General features: G+C 43.4%; 1 protein-coding gene across 1 annotated transcript in view; it reads left to right on the top strand.

Annotated features, from left to right (window-relative positions):
• Nucleotides 1-15,682, top strand: part of CFAP58 (cilia and flagella associated protein 58) — a 123,424-nt gene that overhangs the window by 46,880 nt on the left and 60,862 nt on the right. The window contains exons 9-11 of the mRNA XM_089680826.1: nucleotides 203-394; nucleotides 1,972-2,133; nucleotides 10,788-10,934. Of these exons, the coding sequence (XP_089536952.1) occupies nucleotides 203-394; nucleotides 1,972-2,133; nucleotides 10,788-10,934 (501 nt within the window). The remainder of the gene's footprint in view (nucleotides 1-202; nucleotides 395-1,971; nucleotides 2,134-10,787; nucleotides 10,935-15,682) is intronic.

The following is a 15,682-nucleotide window of genomic DNA, read 5'->3' as shown; positions in this document are numbered from 1 at the left end:
TGTATCGAACTGTCATGAGTGGTTTTTGCTCTTCCCTCTCTGCACATACAAGAACGGAGGTGAACCAAGCATTCTTTGATAAGAGTTAACATTTATTTTGGGATGTCCACCTACAAGACCTAAAAGCAGTAAACTGTCCAAATGTGACCATTTTCTAAATCTCTAAAATGCAGAATACTGATCATTAATTTCTTGTATGTAGAATCTTCTGAAAGCATCTGGTGCCACTCAGAAGCAGCTCAACTTAGTGAAACTCCACGAGCAATCCAAAAAAAACCTGGAGGAAGAAATCACTAATTATAAAGAAGAGGCCCAAAAACAGCGGAAGCTCATCTATCAGCTGGAGAAGGAGAGGGACCGCTACATCAATGAAGCCAGCGAGTTGACACAGAAGGTGAGGCCTAGGCTTCCTGTAGATCCAACACATCGATTGGCCAATTCCTTTCTTGTACAGCCATTTGATATAAAACCATTCATTTTTAAGTGCTGAACTTAAAGTGATACTAAACACACACTGTTTAATTTACAATGCCCCTTCTCTATCTGTATGTAGATGATGGCATGGTAATTATTTTAATATAAAAAAAATGTAATCAGTTTTTTCCTTAATTGATATACAGATGTCACATGACCCAGCTCTCTCCCAACCTTCCTGCAGGGAAACAGTGGCAGGAGGAGCTTCTAGTCCTCTGCTGCTGGTCACATTTAAAAAAAAACAAAACAGCCTTTGGATACAGAGTAAAAATAAATAATATCAACAAACTGTTTTAAATTGTAATACAAATACTGTATTTGAAATTAAATCTTTATTATTTTTTGGCAATAACATGGTGTGGGGGGATTTCTGCCAGTCGTAGGCTGTGTCATGCCTCTCCAGCCTTTGTCTTAGAATAACAGGGAGGTGACGCCTACATCAATCAAGATGTAATATCCCACTCCATTTTCTTTTGCTGGTTAGTGGGCATGGAGGAGGAGGAAGGGACTGGGATGTCATTTATCACGTGTATACGCCCACATGTGTGATTCTATAGTCACATGGGCTGCTCAGTTGTGATGGGGAGGAAAAGCTCAGGATAAAAGTACACTGAAAACTGAGCATGTGCAGTAGCTGTCAACACTACTGCAGAATCCCCAACTGCAGTGGGGACATGGACAGGAGAGGGAGATAGAGAACAGCAGGATCAGCCAGGTTTTTTGCAGAATACAGAAAATTAATCTCATAGTGACTGAGTGAGTATGAACAGCATGTAATACAGAATCTATTGATAGTTTTTATTGATGTGGCTTTCATGACACTTTAAGCTAAATTCGAGCCTTAACTTTTTCTCAAACGTATCCTCTTCTGTGCTGAAATGGAATTTTCTCAATTCCCTGAAAACTTGCACCTTCAAAATATAGCTTTTTGCAGTTGTAATAGCTCTCTTGAACCCATCTTTATTTCCTATCTGAACAACTTCAATCATCAATCCCCTCTCCTCCTTATTTTTACTGCCGTTGGACACCTCTCACAGCTATTATCTTTCTCTGCCATCAATCACTTTTGCTGTTGTCATGTATGGGTATGATCTTTAGGGGTGGCAGCATTCACTACACTGTTGTTCCTGAGCTTTGTATGAAAGAACACATCCTAGGCATCCCTTTAGATATGCATACTCCTCCCTGCTGGCCACAGGGTGCTGCAGACTTTACTTGTGCGATCTGTTGATCAGTTGCTTAATTTGTAATAACTGCCCACTACTCTACCATTTATGAACATACAATGATAGTAAAGTGTTAAAACAATTTAGACCTCACTTTTTAAAAGTTATTTGTTTTTCTCTGGATCAGCCAGTGTTTCTGAAAATGCAGTTTTTTTCTTTATAGACATTTTACTTCCTAACTCTCGTCTATGTATTCTACCATGTAACAGTGTGCCTGTAAAACAAAATTATTTTCTTTAACCTATTCTGTTGTCTTCCTCTCTCCTCGCAGGTTCTCCAGCACATGGAGGATATTAAAGTTCGGGAAATGCAGATCTTTGACTATAAAAAGAAGATAGCAGAGGCAGAAACTAAGTTGAAACAACAGCAGAACTTGTATGAAGCTGTGAGATCAGACCGCAATCTGTACAGCAAAAATCTCATTGAAGCTCAGGTATGAACCAAACTGTAGCAAATAACCAAATCCTGAGGGCTGTGGAGAGAAAAGGATGTAGGACTGGGCCCAAAGAAAGACTGGCAAACTTGACCATATCACCCATAATATCCAAAGCAGTGAGCAGAACAAAATTGAGGAAGTTTGGTCCACATCTGATAATGTGGGAATCAGGATGGATTGGAAAAGAAGGATTATAGGACCTAACGAGTAGCACGATATAGTATGATGGTCAGATAGTGGGGCTGACATATACAGCAGGTACAATAAGTATTGAACACGTCACCATTTTTCTCAGTAAATATAATTCTAAAGGTGCTATTGACATGAAATGTTCACCACATGTTGGAAACAACCAATGCAATCCATACTTACAAAGAAACCAAAACATATAAGCTCAGAAAGTAAGTTATATGTAATACAATGTTATGACATAGGGAAAAAGTATTGAACACACGAAGAAAGGGACACGCAAAAAGGCATGGAAAGCCAAGACGCCATCTGAAATCTATCAGTAATTAGAAAGCAATCCTGCCCCTTGTCAGTGCAAAATAATATCAGCTGGTTCAGTCTCAACTGATGGCGTATAAAAAGGTGTCTCATTACCAAGGTGTCACATCTCGTGATGGGTAAAAGCAAAGTGCTCTCTCAAGACCTTCACAACCTTATTGTTTGAAAACATACTGAAGGCATTGGTTACAAAAGGATTTCTAAGCTTCTGAATGTTCCAGTGAGCACTGTTGGGGCCATAATCTGGAAGCGGATTAACATCATTTCACCATAAACCGGCTATGACCAGGTGCTCCTCACAAGATTTCTGACAGAAGAGTGAAAAGAATTATCAGAAGTGTTGTCCAAGAGCCAAGAACCACTTGTGGAGAACTTCACAAAGACCTGGAATTAGCAGGTACAATTGTTTCAAAGAAAACAATAAGTAATGTACTCAGTCGCCATGGCCTGTATGCACGCTCACCATGCAAGACTCCATTGCTGAAGAAAAAGCATGTTAAAGCTCATTTAAAGGTTGCTGCACAACATTTAAACAAGCCTGTGAAATATTGGGAGAATAGTCTGGTCAGATGAGACCAAAATTGAACTCTTTGGATGCCATAATACAGACCATGTTTGGAGGTCAAATTGCACTGCACATCACCCCAAAAACACCATCCCAACAGTGAAGCATGGAGGTGGGAACATCATGGTGTGGGGCTGTTTTTAGATACAGTACTGGCAAACTTCATGTCTTTGAAGGAAGGATGAATGGAAAAATGTACCAAGACATTCTTGATAAAAATCTGTTGCCATCTACCAGGATGATGAAGATGAAACGAGGGCGGACATTTCAGCAAGACAATGATCCAAAACACAAAGCCAAGAAAACGCACAATTGGTTTCAAAGAAAATAAAGCTGCTAGAATGGCCCAGCCAATCACCTGACTTGAATTCAATAGAACATCTATGGAAAGAACTAAAGATCAGAGTTCATAGAACCTTCAAGATTTGAAGTCTGTTTGTGTGGAAGAATGGACCAAAATCCCACCTGAGCAACACATGCGACTAGTTTCTCCATACAGGAGGCGTCTTGAAGCTGTCATTACCAAGAAAGGGTTTTGTACGAAGTATTAAATAAATTTCAGTTACCGTGTTCAATACTTTTTCCCTGAGTCATCCCGTTTTATTACACATAACTTCATTTCTGAACTTGTTTGTTTTTGTTTCTTTGTATATATGGATTGCACGGGTTGCTACTGACGTGGTGAAAATTTTATGTGAACAGCGCCTTTAGAAATATATTTACTGAGAAAAATGGTGACTTGTTCAATACGTATGTTACCCGCTGTACATAGACATGCACGATGGAGCTGTTAACATTTTTCTAGGGGGAGTTGGTTGCTATGGGTAATTTAGACACATAGGGAGAGATTTACTAATATTGGAGAGTGCAAAATCTGGTGCAGCTGTGCATGGCAGCCAATCAGCTTCTAGCTACAGCTTGTTCACTTAAGCTTTAACAATAAAACCTGGAAGCTGATTGGTTTCTATGAAGAGCTGCACCAGATTTTTAAATTTTAGTAAATCTCCCCCTTTATATTTTCTGCAGTATTTATATATAAGGCCTCTGAAATGAGATTGCTTTAACCCCTTAATGACTATGGGCAGTAGATATACATTTTAACCCCCCTGGAGGTATTCCCGTGTGTAGCTTGGGGTAAAGTTTCAGCACCACAAGCGGTAACCTACCGCTACAATCGGGAATACCATGCGGCACTGCTCCGGGATCCCTTCTGCACTTACCTTGTCCCGCAGGATGTCCCTCCTCCAGTGTCCCTGGAAATGTCCTCTGGCCGATGCCGGCATCTGTGTCCCGGGTTCCGTTCCCTGCGACGTCAGGACATACGGGGATGGAACTGGCGGGAAATTTAAAAATGTCAAAAAGTGACATTCACTGAATACACTAAAATCACATAGTATAACATTCCTGTATCAAACCATTTCACATACATTTTGTCCCGAGTGCTTTGTCCGGCGCCCTGCCTGCATTGTTACTGTTCTTTCTGCCTGGAAACTGAGAAACGTCCATGGTGTCCAAAAAGCGTCCCTTTAGGTCAAAATCACTTTTAGACCGGCTAGAGAACAGCGATAGTAAATCAGAACCACTTGCAGAATTGAGTGATAATTATTCGTGGGGGAAATTCCTCATCAGACACTGAAAACGATTTTGCGACTTTGCTCAGTGATGTGCGAACTTGGCGTCTATTTCAGATTTAAGAGTTTTTGGTTTGATTATATTATTGAATAAAATTTATTATTATATTATTATTTTTTATGAATTTTTATTAAATTATAATTTATGATTTCGTGTTTCAAATTTTAACATACCCGGGATGTTTACTAGACTCTTGTTAGGACAGATTTCAGTGAGGTATTGCTACAAATTACAATAAAAAAGCTACATATTTCCATGCAAAAAAATGTACCGCATTGTGCACAGAAATACTGACATAATCAGACCGCTAGGGAGGTTAATTTGCACAGTATAGTCTATAAGATCTTGATCTGAATACCACTGGTTGTGTTAAGGGTAGCATTCTGGTGAGTGCATAGTGGCGGTGGAGTGTTCACTGGATCCCTTGGCACTGTTTTGGAGTTGGACACGTTGCTGTTTTGTGTCTTGCAGTACCACTGACACATATATGGATTATATTTTGTCGCATTTTTATTGTGATTTACACTAGCACCTATATTTTACACTGTACGGGCTTTATTCATTTATTGTTTCACCGATGTTTATGCTTTGTTTGCACTTACGTGTAAACTCTTGGAGTTTTTTATTATGTGATTTAGCGCTGTGCATTCTACACATGTGATGCTGTGGGATTTATTGTCATTGTCTCTTGTGCTAGCTGCATTTTGCTATACACAGCGCTCGCCATTTATTATCTTGAAATCACTGCGACTAGTTTCTCCATACAGGAGGCGTCTTGAAGCTGTCATTACCAAGAAAGGGTTTTGTACGAAGTATTAAATAAATTTCAGTTAGCGTATTCAATACTTTTTCCCTGTGTCATCCCATTTTATTACACATAACTTCATTTCTGAACTTATTACTATTACTGGTATATCCGTTTTTGGTAGATGCTAGAGAGCTAAACCATCTGAACAGCCTCTTCTATCTCTCAGGGACTCTGCCAGTTCCTAGTTCTGAATACCTACTGCTCTCATTTTAAAAGGTTCCCACCATCCTTGCTGGATTTTCTTTATTATCTTTATAGAGAATGTAGCAGCTGGCGCACACAAAGGAGGGCAGGAACAGCCACACCTCTCAGGTGGACAGGATCAGAGCTGGGAATTCTGGCAGGGTTATCTCACAGTATAGCTTAAAGCGGAACTTTAACCAAAAGAGGAAGTTCCGCTTGTCTGCATCAGCCCCGCCCCCTTCCACTGCTACATTTGACACTTTTTTGGGGAAGTAGGTACCTGGTTTTGACAAGTACCTTCTCCCACTTCCGGTCAGATGCGCCACGGCACTTTGAGCTGGACTTTTGGCTCCCTCCTTGCCCCGCAGCCTTCCTGGACACTTCACAGGTCCCAGAAGACTGTGACCCATTCAAGACTTCACTGTCAGTTTTCCTTACTCAAGATGCTGACCCCTGCACCTGAAGCCGATTGAAAAGTTGGCTCTGGTGAGGACATCACTGGATCCCTGGACAGGTTTGTGTCCTTTTATTAACCTTCTTAGCGGTGTTCCCGAGTATAGCTCGGGGTAGAATTTCTATACCAAAAGCGGTAACCCCGAGCTACACTCGGGCTTACCATGCGGCGTTCTCTGGGGGTCCCTGCAGCACCCCCCTTGTCCTTCGCTCCCGCGATCTGTCCCCTGCAGCGTCCCCGGCCATCTCCTCCGGCCGATGCCGGCATCCGGCTTCTGTGTTCCGGTCCCTGTGACGTCGGGACGTACAGGCGCCAAAACCGGCGGGACATTTGAATTTTTTTAAAAATTTCATTTTTGCTGTCATTGCTATTTCAATGCAGTTCACATACATTTTGTCCCGAGTGCTTTGTCCGGCGCCCTGCCTGCATTTTGAATGTTCTTTCTGCTTGGAAACTTAGAAAAGTCCATGGCGTCCAAAAAGCGTCCCTTTACGTCAAAAGCGGTTTTAGAACAGTGATAGTAAATCAGAACCACTTGCAGAATTGAGTGATAATGATTTGTGGGGAAATTCCTCATCAGACACTGAAAACGATTCTGCTACTTTGCTCAGCGATGTGCGAATTTGCCTCTGTATTTCAAATTTCAGTGTTTTTGGTTTGATTATATTATTGAATTAAATTTATTATTATTATATTATTATTTTTTATGATTATTTATTAAATTATAATTTATGATTTCGTGTTTCAAAATTTATCATATCCGGAATGTTTACTAGACTCTTGTTCGGACAGATTTCAGTGAGTTATTCCTAAAAATTACAGCCTACAATAAAAAACTACATATTTCCATGCAAAAAAATGGTACCGCTTTCAGCACAAAAAATTGGAAAGAATCATACCGCCAAGGAGGTTAAAAGTCAGCAACTACAGTATTTGAAGCTGCTGACTTTCAATTTTTTTTGGTTCCGCTTTAAATAGCCAGGAACTGACTGTACCCACCAGGTTTGAGCTGCATTATCAAATATAACTTTTGGGTGGACTGGCTCTTTAACAGTGAATTTTTTTTAATATGTTTTTTGCACCTCCCAATTTTCTTGTGCCCAAGCTGGCCTACTTTTGCTCTGCCGCGTCATCACCATAACATTTTTCAGAATACACCTCTTAGCCAAAGACACCGCCAAGCTACTAATTTACTCCCTGGTTACTTCTCGCCTTGGCTATTGCAGCTCCATTGTCATTGGTCTACCTCAACACAGGCTACCCTGTCCTTAGGTTTATCATGAATGTTGCTGCTATACTTATCCACTTTACCAACCATTCAGCTGAAGGACCTCCGCACTGGCCCCCGCTCCCCCAGCTCCCCAGCTTTGACAGCTAGCGGGGTATCTTATCTCTTCCTGCTAGCAGTCAAATTTTAAAAAAAAAAGGTGACCATGAACTCTTAAAGGATAAGTTCACCTTTGTGCCAAAAATTAAAAAATGCACATTTTTTTGCAGGTAAAAAAATTTGCATTTATTATTTTTGGTTGCAGGAGCCTAGAAACCATTGCACCATCGATCAGCAGATCTCTGATGCCATGCAGATGTCCTGCAGACCGGTCAGTATATATGCATGCCCATATGGGATGTATGGGCAAGCATATATACTGACAGGAGGATTCAGTGAACTACCACGGTGCTCCACAGCACTTTGGTAGTTCATTGAGAACTGCAAGCTGACAACCGTTAAGGACTTCTAGTTCATTCATTCACAGAACACTGTGAATGAATGACGTGGCCAGGGGCGGACTGATAACTCATGGGGCCCCCGGGCAATAGGGGATCATGGGGCCCCTGTGTCCTTGCCCAAACTCAAAAAAGCCTATGAGAAAGGTACCAGGGGCATCTCATGGGGCCCCCTACTGACCCCGGGCCCTCAGGCAGTGCCCGAGTTTCCAAATCGTCAGTCCGCCCCTGGACGTGGCCTTGTGGACGAAGCCCCACACGGCTGCTCCTATTTTAAAAAGTGAAAGCTAGTACGGGGAACATCTCCCTGTACTTCTGCCACGGGGGGGTGGGGGGGTGGTTGTGGTCAGTGGCTTCAGCATTGAGAACATGTTACATGTTCCACCTTAAAAACGGGTGGACCATGTAAGAGGTTCCCAAAGGTAAAGTTATCCTTTAAAATTAAATCAGGTCCAAATACAAATTCATTTCAATGATAGAGTGTTTGCAAATGGAATGTGTATTGGAGACTTTAATTCTTCCCCCCCCATCAGGGTCAGTCAAATCAGAAGCTTTTATTCTCTCTCATTTTCTGATGAATTGATCTAGTTGCTGCCTTGCAAAAATGGCTCTCACCATTTGAATCCCGCAACAGATATGACACATGTCTATGATGTTTGAACTTTCTTTCTTTTTCTTTTTTTTTTTACCTTCTTTCTATGTTGGCCAGCAAAACTTCACCTTCAATCATTCTTTCTATTACAGGACAGAGAAAAGTGGATAAAAAATTTGGTTGACCTTGATATGGGGGCAGAGTTGCAGATCCAAAACACATTGAGGTGGATTTACTAAAGGCAAATAGATTGTGTACTTTGCAAATGCAGTTGCACTCTGCAAGAACTTAGTAAATGAGGCAAAGCTTCACTTTGTAAAGTACACCCAATCACATGCAAGGAAAAAAAAAAACACAACAGCCTTTTTGTTTGCACATGATTGGATGATGGAAGTCAGCAGAACTTCATCTTAGTTACTAAGCTCTGGAGCATCTGAACTTGCAAGGTGCACAGTCTATTTGCCTTTAGCAAATCCACTCCCATGGATTTGCAAACAATCTATCATTGGAATAAATTTGTATTTGGACTTGAAAATTAAGGTGTGGCAGACATTAAAGTAGAACAATAGGCAAAACCTTCTTTTTCCATTTTGCATAGAGCAAGGGAGGGTTCTTTTTCGCCATGTGTGTCCTATTGCAGAGATTTCACTTCCTGTTCCATAGCCTAACAGGAAGTGAGCGAAAATCCCTGCAAATTAAGGGAATTCCTTGGGGACCCCCAGGTCACCAGAACTAGTGTCCCCACTGGAAGAATTCACGTCTATTACTTTTTTGGGAGCAACGCAAATGTTGGGATTTTCTTTTACTTTCACTTTCAAAGATAATAGTAAACAGGACAAATAGAGAAGGTGAATCTCCCTAATGGGGACACAGACAGCAATAACACCAAGAAATTCTCCGCTCCATCAACTTCTCCCCGCCTCCACTTGAACATCAGGCACTGGAGACAAATTGAGCCGTCCATGCTCATAGACTTGGTGCAGAAAGAAAGGGCCACCACACATCGTATACATCACTAGCATCCATTGGGTGAAACATATTAGAGGGACCATTCCTTGGACCGCCATGCTAGTGGATGTCTCGTGCAATAAACTTGGATGCTGGTGATTGATTTGGTGTGCGGCGGCCCTTTCTTTCTGCATTATAGTGTGGCACTTTTAAATTCAATTTTAAATTCACGCATTCCCAATTACATCACCATACTTGTCTCAAAATATCACCCAAACTTTTCTCTTTGCTCCACCTAAGGCCTCCTGCTCTCTAGCTCCTTGTCACCTCCTCCAGTGCTAGCCTCCAGGACCTCTCCAGAGCCTTTTCCATCCTCTTGGACTCCCTACCTCAATCTGTCCAATTATCTCATATTCTATCCACCTTTAGGTAATCCCTGAAATCTCATCTTCTTATCCTGCTTCCACCTAACAAATGAACTTTCACTTTTCTATCAACTCATCCCTACATACTTATTACATCACTTCCCCCTTCCTTTTAGATTGCAAAGCTGGCCACAGATGGATTGAAATTTGGTTGGTTCAAATTTCGATGTTTGTGTGTGACCGTCCGCGCTGGACAACTTTTGCTGCAGCCAATCAGCTGGCAAGTCCCGCTGTCAGCACAAGGTCCAGGCAGGATTCTTCATCCACCTGGTTTGTGTGGATGGAGGAACCTGCCTGAAGGAGCAATTGGCCCCTCTGGCTGAACTAAAAAAAAACAAAAAAAAACCTACCATCTATGGCCAGATTTAGCTTTTATGAGCAGGGACATCCAACCCCTTTGTACTGAATTGTGTTGTAACTGTCCTGTCTCCCTTTATATCAGCCTTTCCCAACATTTTTAATATGGAAAAACCCTTGAAATAATGTTCCAGTCTCAGGGAAGCCCTGCTTAAAAATATTGCATCTACAGTTAACTGTACATTAGTGTAATGGTCAAGGAGAAGAATGTTCCTTACATTTGTGGTCAGTGGGAATAATCCTCCTCTTATACATATCTAAAAAGATCATTGGCTTCAGTGGCAACTTGTTTGAACGTCAGAAACTGCTCCTCACTCAAGGAACCCCAAGCAACTTCTGGAGGAACCCTGGTTGAGAAAGCCTGCTTTATATTGTATAGTGCTGTGTAAACTGTTGGCAGTATATAAATCCTGTATAATGATAACAGTGATAACAAACACCTGCTTTGTCCTTAGGACGAGATTACGGAGATGAAGAGGAAACTGAAGATCATGAACCATCAGGTGGATCAACTGAAGGAAGAGATTTCCTCCAAAGAGTCTGCCCTTGTGAAGGTTCACCTCGACCATCAACGTATAGAGAAAGAAAAAGAGTCTCTGAAGGTCTGTCCTCTGCAAATTCACATGTGATGTTTGTATTTTTTATCAATGTTATCTCAGACAACACACTGACAGATCCGAACCCGTTATTTGCCTTGATTTCATCTAGGATATTAGACAAGAAAAAAAATTCCATGCAGAGTTTTAGTCACCTGTTTGACAGTCACTGGTTATTAAATGAGATGTTTGGGAATTTAAAAAACATAAACATATGTGCTCACCTAGGTGATTGCAGCATCGATCTGATGCTGCATCTGTCCCCCATCAGCTCTAAGACCCGAGAACTGGAAGATCAAAGACTGCTGATTGCTCAGTTCTCGGTCGTCAGTCTGCAGAGAGCTGATGACTTGCAGTCTCGAGCTCTCTGCTCTGCCCCTCCAGCACTCACTGGAGAGCTGAGCCGTGGAGGGGACAGGAGCAGGGGCGGACTGACCATTTGGAAACTCGGGAACTGCTCAAGGGCCGGGGTCAGTAGGGGGCCCCATGAGATGCCCCTGGTACCTCTTTCATAGGCTTTTTTGAGTTTGGGCAAGGACACAGGGGTCCCATGATCCCCTATTGCCCGGGGGCCCCATGAGTTGTCAGTTTGCCCCTGGACAGGAGCGGCTGGTTCAGGCTCTCAGTGGCTCACTGCCAGAGGCTGAGCCAGCTGGCAGTCCAGGCATCTGGGTGGATCCTGACTTTAAAGTCGGGATCTTTTCTGAGCCTGGACCGGCTGAGAATGGGTTACAGGTGTGCAGAACAAAGTGCACTCCAGTGACCCGTAAGACCCGTAGGAGAAGTATGGCCAAACTAGCTGTGGTCATACTTCTCCTTTAAGATTTGTCCCAGAAATGTAAAATGTAACTACACAAAGATCCATGTTTTTGTATGTCAGAGTAGAACTCAATACTGTTTAAATATGCTGCCTTGCACCTTTAAAATGTAAAAACCAAACAAACCATGCAATGCTCACATTATTCCCGGGGCTGTACACAAGCTTCTGGCCAAATGGTGGGCCATATGGTGTATTTAAAAAGGTAAATTTGTTTGGTGTGTGGAGAGGGGTTCTGAAGGAAGGGACTGACAGTGAAGATAAAGGTATACTCTTGCCTCCTATGTTCCTTTGTAACGTTCTCTCCAATGAAAGTGTGTGCCAGTCCAAAAAAAAAAAGTAACCTATTCATTGCATATGTGCACATTTTCCTTTAAAGTAGAGTTTCAAGATACAGCTTACTAATCTAAAAAAAAAGGAAATTGTTACCTATTTTTATGCTGTTCCAGTCCAGTCACGTGGTCAGTTCCCCTGTGTTAACTAGTGGTGGCTTCCAGGGAGGGGAGGTAGCGCCAACAACAAATGGGCCATAGTAACCCTATGGGTGATGTCACCGCTCCGCCATTACCAGCCATTGTCAAGTGCTCTCTCCTCTCCCCTGCAGCCAGAGGCGGCCTTGTGGCAACTTAATTTACCTAACTAACGCCAAGGCTTTTTTTTCTGGGCTGGCCTGGAGAGCGGCCATAAAGTGAGCTGGTGGTGTGCTGCTGCATAATTCGGCGATCAGCAATAGGGCGCAATAGTACCAGCTGCACTGCATCCTGGTAGAGTAGAAGGGAAGGTGGAGTGATATCAACCGCACTCCGCCTCTCCCTGCAGACCGGATGCTCCTTGGAGGCAGTCACATGAATGGTGCTGACCAATCAGATGCCGTCTAGCCCAAACTGTCATCGCTGCAAGGAGAGGAAAGAAAGCAGATGGGATTTCAAACCCCCACCGCTTTCTCTTTTCTCCTACCACTGAGACTCAACATGGGATGCTTGCAGGGAGGTTTCCTGAATCGCTCCTGTGTGAACTCGGGCCATGACAAGCCTGGGGGGATCACACAGGAGCAGTGGGGAAACCGCATGTGATTTGGACAGGAATCGCATTCTTTGCGGTGCAATTTGCGCCCATTAACGCAAATCGAAGCAAAGTATCGGTAATCGATATGGGTGAGTACTTGACCCAAAAGTATCAGTACTCATCGATACAGAAGTGGTATCGGTGCATCCCGAGTGATAATGTTATGGATGATCAGTGTATGATGCCTGTGGCTGAGAGTTTGCTTTCGTCCGGGTCAGTGATCTCTGAATTGTGTGCCATGCAAATGTGGCCTTCTGTTTGCCATTATCTGGCCCTTGGGGCACTGTTTTCCTCACTGATATGAGGCACTGTTCCTTTCAATGACACCATTAATGATGTACCACTCCTCCCATTGACACCATTGATGAGGCACCAATGCTTTGATTGACCCCAACAGTGGGGTGCTGTTCCTTTCACTGACACCAATGATAGGACACTATTCTCCCCTCTGATACCAGTGATGGGGCACTATTCCTCCCACTGACACAAATGATGGAGCACTATTCCTCCCAGTGACACCAATGATGGGGCACTGTTCCTCCCACTGACACAAATGATGGGGCACTATTCCTCCCACACTGAAATCAATGATGGGGCACTATTCCTCCCACTGACACCAATGATGGTCACTATTCCTCCCAATGATACCAATGATGGGCACTATTCCTCCCAATGATACCAATGATGGGGCACTAATCCTCCCACTGACACAAATGATGGGGCACTGTTCCTCCCACTGACACCAATGATAGGACACTATTCTCCCACACTGACATCAATGATGGGGCACTATTCCTCCCACTGACACCAATGATGGAGCACTATTCCTCTCACTGACACCAGTGATGGGGCACTATTCCTCCCAATGATACCAATGATGGGCACTATTCCTCCCACTGACACCAATGATGGGGCACTATTCCTTCCAACGATAACATTAATAGGGCACTATTCCTCCCACTGACACAAATGATGGGGCACTATTCCTCTCACTGACACCAGTGATAGGACACTATTCTTCCCACTAACACCAATGATGGGGCACTATTCCTCCCACTGATACCAATGATGGGCACTATCCCTCCCACTGACACCAATGATGGGACACTATTCCTTCTACTGACACAAGTGATGGAGCACTATTCCTCCCACTGACACCAATGATGGGGCACTATTCCTCCCAACGATACCAATGATGGGGCACTATTCCTCCCACTGATACCAATGATGGGGCACTATTCCTCCCACTGACACCAATGATGGGGCACTATTCCTCCCACTGACACCAATGATGGGGCACTATTCCTTTCACTGGCACCAATGATGGGGCACTATTCCTCCCACTGATACCAATGATGGGGCACTATTCCTCCCACTGACACCAATGATGGGGCACTATTCCTCCCAACGATAACAATGATGGGGCACTATTCCTCCCACTGACACCAATGATGGGGCACTATTCCTCCCACTGACACCAATGATGGGACACTATTCCCCCCACTGATACCAATGATGGGGCACTATTCCTTCCACTGATACCAATGATGGGGCACTATTCCTCCCACTGACACCAATGATGGGGCACTATTCCCCCCCACTGACACCAATGATGGGGCACTATTCCTTTCACTGGCACCAATGATGGGGCACTATTCCTCCCACTGATACCAATGATGGGGCACTATTCCTCACTGACACAAATGATGGGGCACTATTCCTCATTGACACAAATGATGGGGCACTATTCCTTCCACTGATACCAATGATGGGGCACTATTCCTCCCACTGACACCAATGATGGGGCACTATTCCCCCCAACGATACCAATGATGGGGCACTATTCCTCCCACTGACACAAATGATGGGGCACTATTCCTTTGCTTACTGGGAACAGGCATTATGTAATTTTTTTTATTCCACTGACCACCAAGCCTGAGTCATCGGGGTCGATTTACTAAAACAGGAGAGTGCAAAATCTGGTGCAGCTCTGCATAGAAGCCAGTCAGCTTTCAGTTTTTTTTTTTGTCAAAAATGAATTGAAGAAACTGAAGTTAGAAGCTGATTGGCTACCATGCACAGCTGCACCAAATTTTGCATTCTCTAGTTTAGGTAAATTCTACTCCATAGTCTATTCCTACTAACGCTGGTGCATTGTCTACTCCCGCTGACCACAGTTCGGCCCCCTTGAAGTCTGAACAACAGTAGATTGGCCGTTTGTTTAGAAAGTTTGGGCACCCCTGGTCTAGGTCGAGGAACTATGGGGAGATCTTGTACATGTACTACAATGATTGTGATGTCTTTGATGCTTCCTTTCATAAATCTGTGAAACTTGAAATTCTAGCTGTCTAGAGTGCTGCCTATTATTTATTTACAACTCTTCGACATTCCCCGTAACCTCTTCAACAATACTTTCGGAAACATTACGGCAAGACGTTAAAACTTTATTTACACTCCTGAAGATCTGCAAGCTTCCAATCAGCAGAATTCTGAGTTAAATATTGAACCTGGCAAATCAGATCTCCCATCTCTTAGTTTCCCTCTTTGTCCTCCTCCGCCCGTGCTTTGCCCTATCTCCAGCCCCTGTTGGCTGTTTCTTGTAAAAAATGCATGGTACCGTTGACGGATTGCTGATCGATCGGCAGACGAGAGGAACGATTGATGAGTTTAAGCTCATCTCCTCGTCATTCTTCACACCTGTCACAGTCAGTGAAAATCTACAGCGTCCTCTCCCAGCGTACATCTCGCTGGCGGCACACGCATCTCATTTACTCGGGCAGCTCAAGATTCAGCAGTTATCGGTCTGACACCGGCGCCTCTGCAGCTCAATTATTTAAGAGGGAAGGTGTCCGTAAATGAGGCACGTATTAGT

Source organism: Staurois parvus, unplaced genomic scaffold, assembly GCF_062004578.1.
Source record: "Staurois parvus isolate SC_StPar_1 unplaced genomic scaffold, SC_StPar_1.0 ptg000250l, whole genome shotgun sequence".
Lineage (NCBI taxonomy): Eukaryota > Metazoa > Chordata > Amphibia > Anura > Ranidae > Staurois > Staurois parvus.
Note: the sequence above shows the minus strand (reverse complement) of the source record. Positions and strands in the feature narration are given on the sequence as shown.